Source organism: Neopelma chrysocephalum, unplaced genomic scaffold, assembly GCF_003984885.1.
Source record: "Neopelma chrysocephalum unplaced genomic scaffold, ASM398488v2 Primary Assembly neopelma1_96582, whole genome shotgun sequence".
Classification (NCBI taxonomy): domain Eukaryota; kingdom Metazoa; phylum Chordata; class Aves; order Passeriformes; family Pipridae; genus Neopelma; species Neopelma chrysocephalum.
The window spans coordinates 1,193-2,884 of NW_020925227.1; the positions used below are offsets into that span (position 1 = coordinate 1,193).

At 65.5% G+C, this 1,692-nt stretch overlaps 1 protein-coding gene across 1 annotated transcript in view; it reads right to left on the reverse strand.

Annotated features, from left to right (window-relative positions):
• Nucleotides 1-225: 225 nt before the first annotated feature.
• The window catches only part of ASNA1 (arsA arsenite transporter, ATP-binding, homolog 1 (bacterial)), a gene marked incomplete at both ends in the record, with an annotated part of 5,153 nt that continues 3,686 nt past the window's right edge, over nt 226-1,692 (reverse strand). The window contains one exon of the mRNA XM_027708890.1: nt 226-361. Coding sequence (XP_027564691.1) covers nt 226-361 — 136 coding nt within the window. The remainder of the gene's footprint in view (nt 362-1,692) is intronic.

The following is a 1,692-nucleotide window of genomic DNA, read 5'->3' on the forward strand; positions in this document are numbered from 1 at the left end:
CCCCCAGCCCCCCTGTGCCCCTCTGTGCCCTCCTGGGACCCCCGTGACCCCCCAACTTCCCCCAGGGACCCTCCCCAGACCCCCCCAACCCTCAAACCCCTCACTGACGCAGCAGCTCACGGGCACTGTCCCCATCTCCCCATCCCCTCCCTGTCATCCTACCACCCCCCAGCCCCACTGTGCCCCCTCTGTGCCCCTCTGTGACCCCCCCAGGACCCCCGTGACCCCCCCAGGCCCCCCCTCCTGGGCTCACCGGGTCCTTGAACTGCTCGCTGACGGAGCGGATGACGGGCAGGGTCTCCTCCAGCTTGGAGGCCAGTTGGTCGGCGTTCATGTCCCCCAGGCCCAGCATGTTACACATCTGGGGGGGGGGCCCCCGGGGGAAAGCCCCCCCCCAAACCCCCCCCCCCCCCCCTCAGACCCTCCAGACCCACCTCTCAGCTCCAGACCCCCCCAAAAAACCTCCCCTCCTTGGCTGGTGGTGACACCCCAAAACCTCCCCCCTTCTCCCCCCCAGGCTGGTGGTGACACCCCAGACCTTCCAAACTCACCCCCCTCCAGCTCCAGACCCCCCCAAAAACCTCCCCCACCTCCCTCAGACCCTCCAGATCCTCCAAATAACCTCCCCCACCTCCCAGACCCTCCACATCCCCCAAAAAACCTCCTCTCCCCGGCTGGTGGTGACACCCCAGACCTTCCAAACTCCCCACCCCAGCACCAGACCCCCCCCAAAACCTCCCCCACCTCCCTCAGACCCTCCAGATCCCCCAAAAAACCTCCACCCCCCAAGCTGGGGGAGCGACACCCTAAAACGTCCCTCACCTTCCAGACCTTCCAGAACCACCTCCCAGCTCCAGACCCCCCCAAGAATCCTCCCCCCCCAGGCTGGTGGTGATGCCCCAAAACCTTCCCCACCTCCCTCAGACCCTCCAGATCCCCCAAAAAACCTCCTCCCCCGAGAGATGAAGGGGCTGATCTGGTTCTTGATCTGCGTGAGCCAACCCACCCCCCTCAGCTTGGGGAGACCCCAAACCCCCTGGGACCGCCCCAGACCCCCCTGAGACCCTCCTGAGGCCCCCACGTGGGAGATGAAGGGGCTGATCTGGTTCTTGATCTGCATGAGCCAACCCACTCTCTGCTCCTAACCCCCAAAACCCACCTCCTCTCAGCTTGGGGAGACCCCAAACCCCCTGGGACCACCCCAGACCATCCTGGGACCACCCCAGACCCCCCTGAGGCCCCCACCTGGGAGATGAAGGGGCTGATCTGGTTCTTGATCTGCGTGAGTCAGCCCAGTCCTGGCTCCCAGCCCCCCAAAACCCACCCCCCTCAACTTGAGAAGATCCCAGACCCCCCTGGGACCCCCCTGAGGCCCCCACCTGGGATATGAAGGGGCTGATCTGGTTCTTGATCTGTGTGATCTGGCCCAGGCCCCTCAGTTTGGGGAGACCCCAAACCCCCTTGGGACCACCCCAGACCCCCCTGGGACCACCCAGACCACCCTGGGATCCCCCTGAGGCCCCCACCTGAAAGATGAAGGGGCTGATCTGGTTCTTGATCTGCATGAGCTGGCCCAGGCCCCTGAACTTGGGGAGACCCCAACCCCCCCTGGGACCACCCCAGACCCCCCTGGGACCCCCACCTGGGAGATGAAGGGGCTGATCTGGTTCTTGATCTGCATGAGCCAACCCA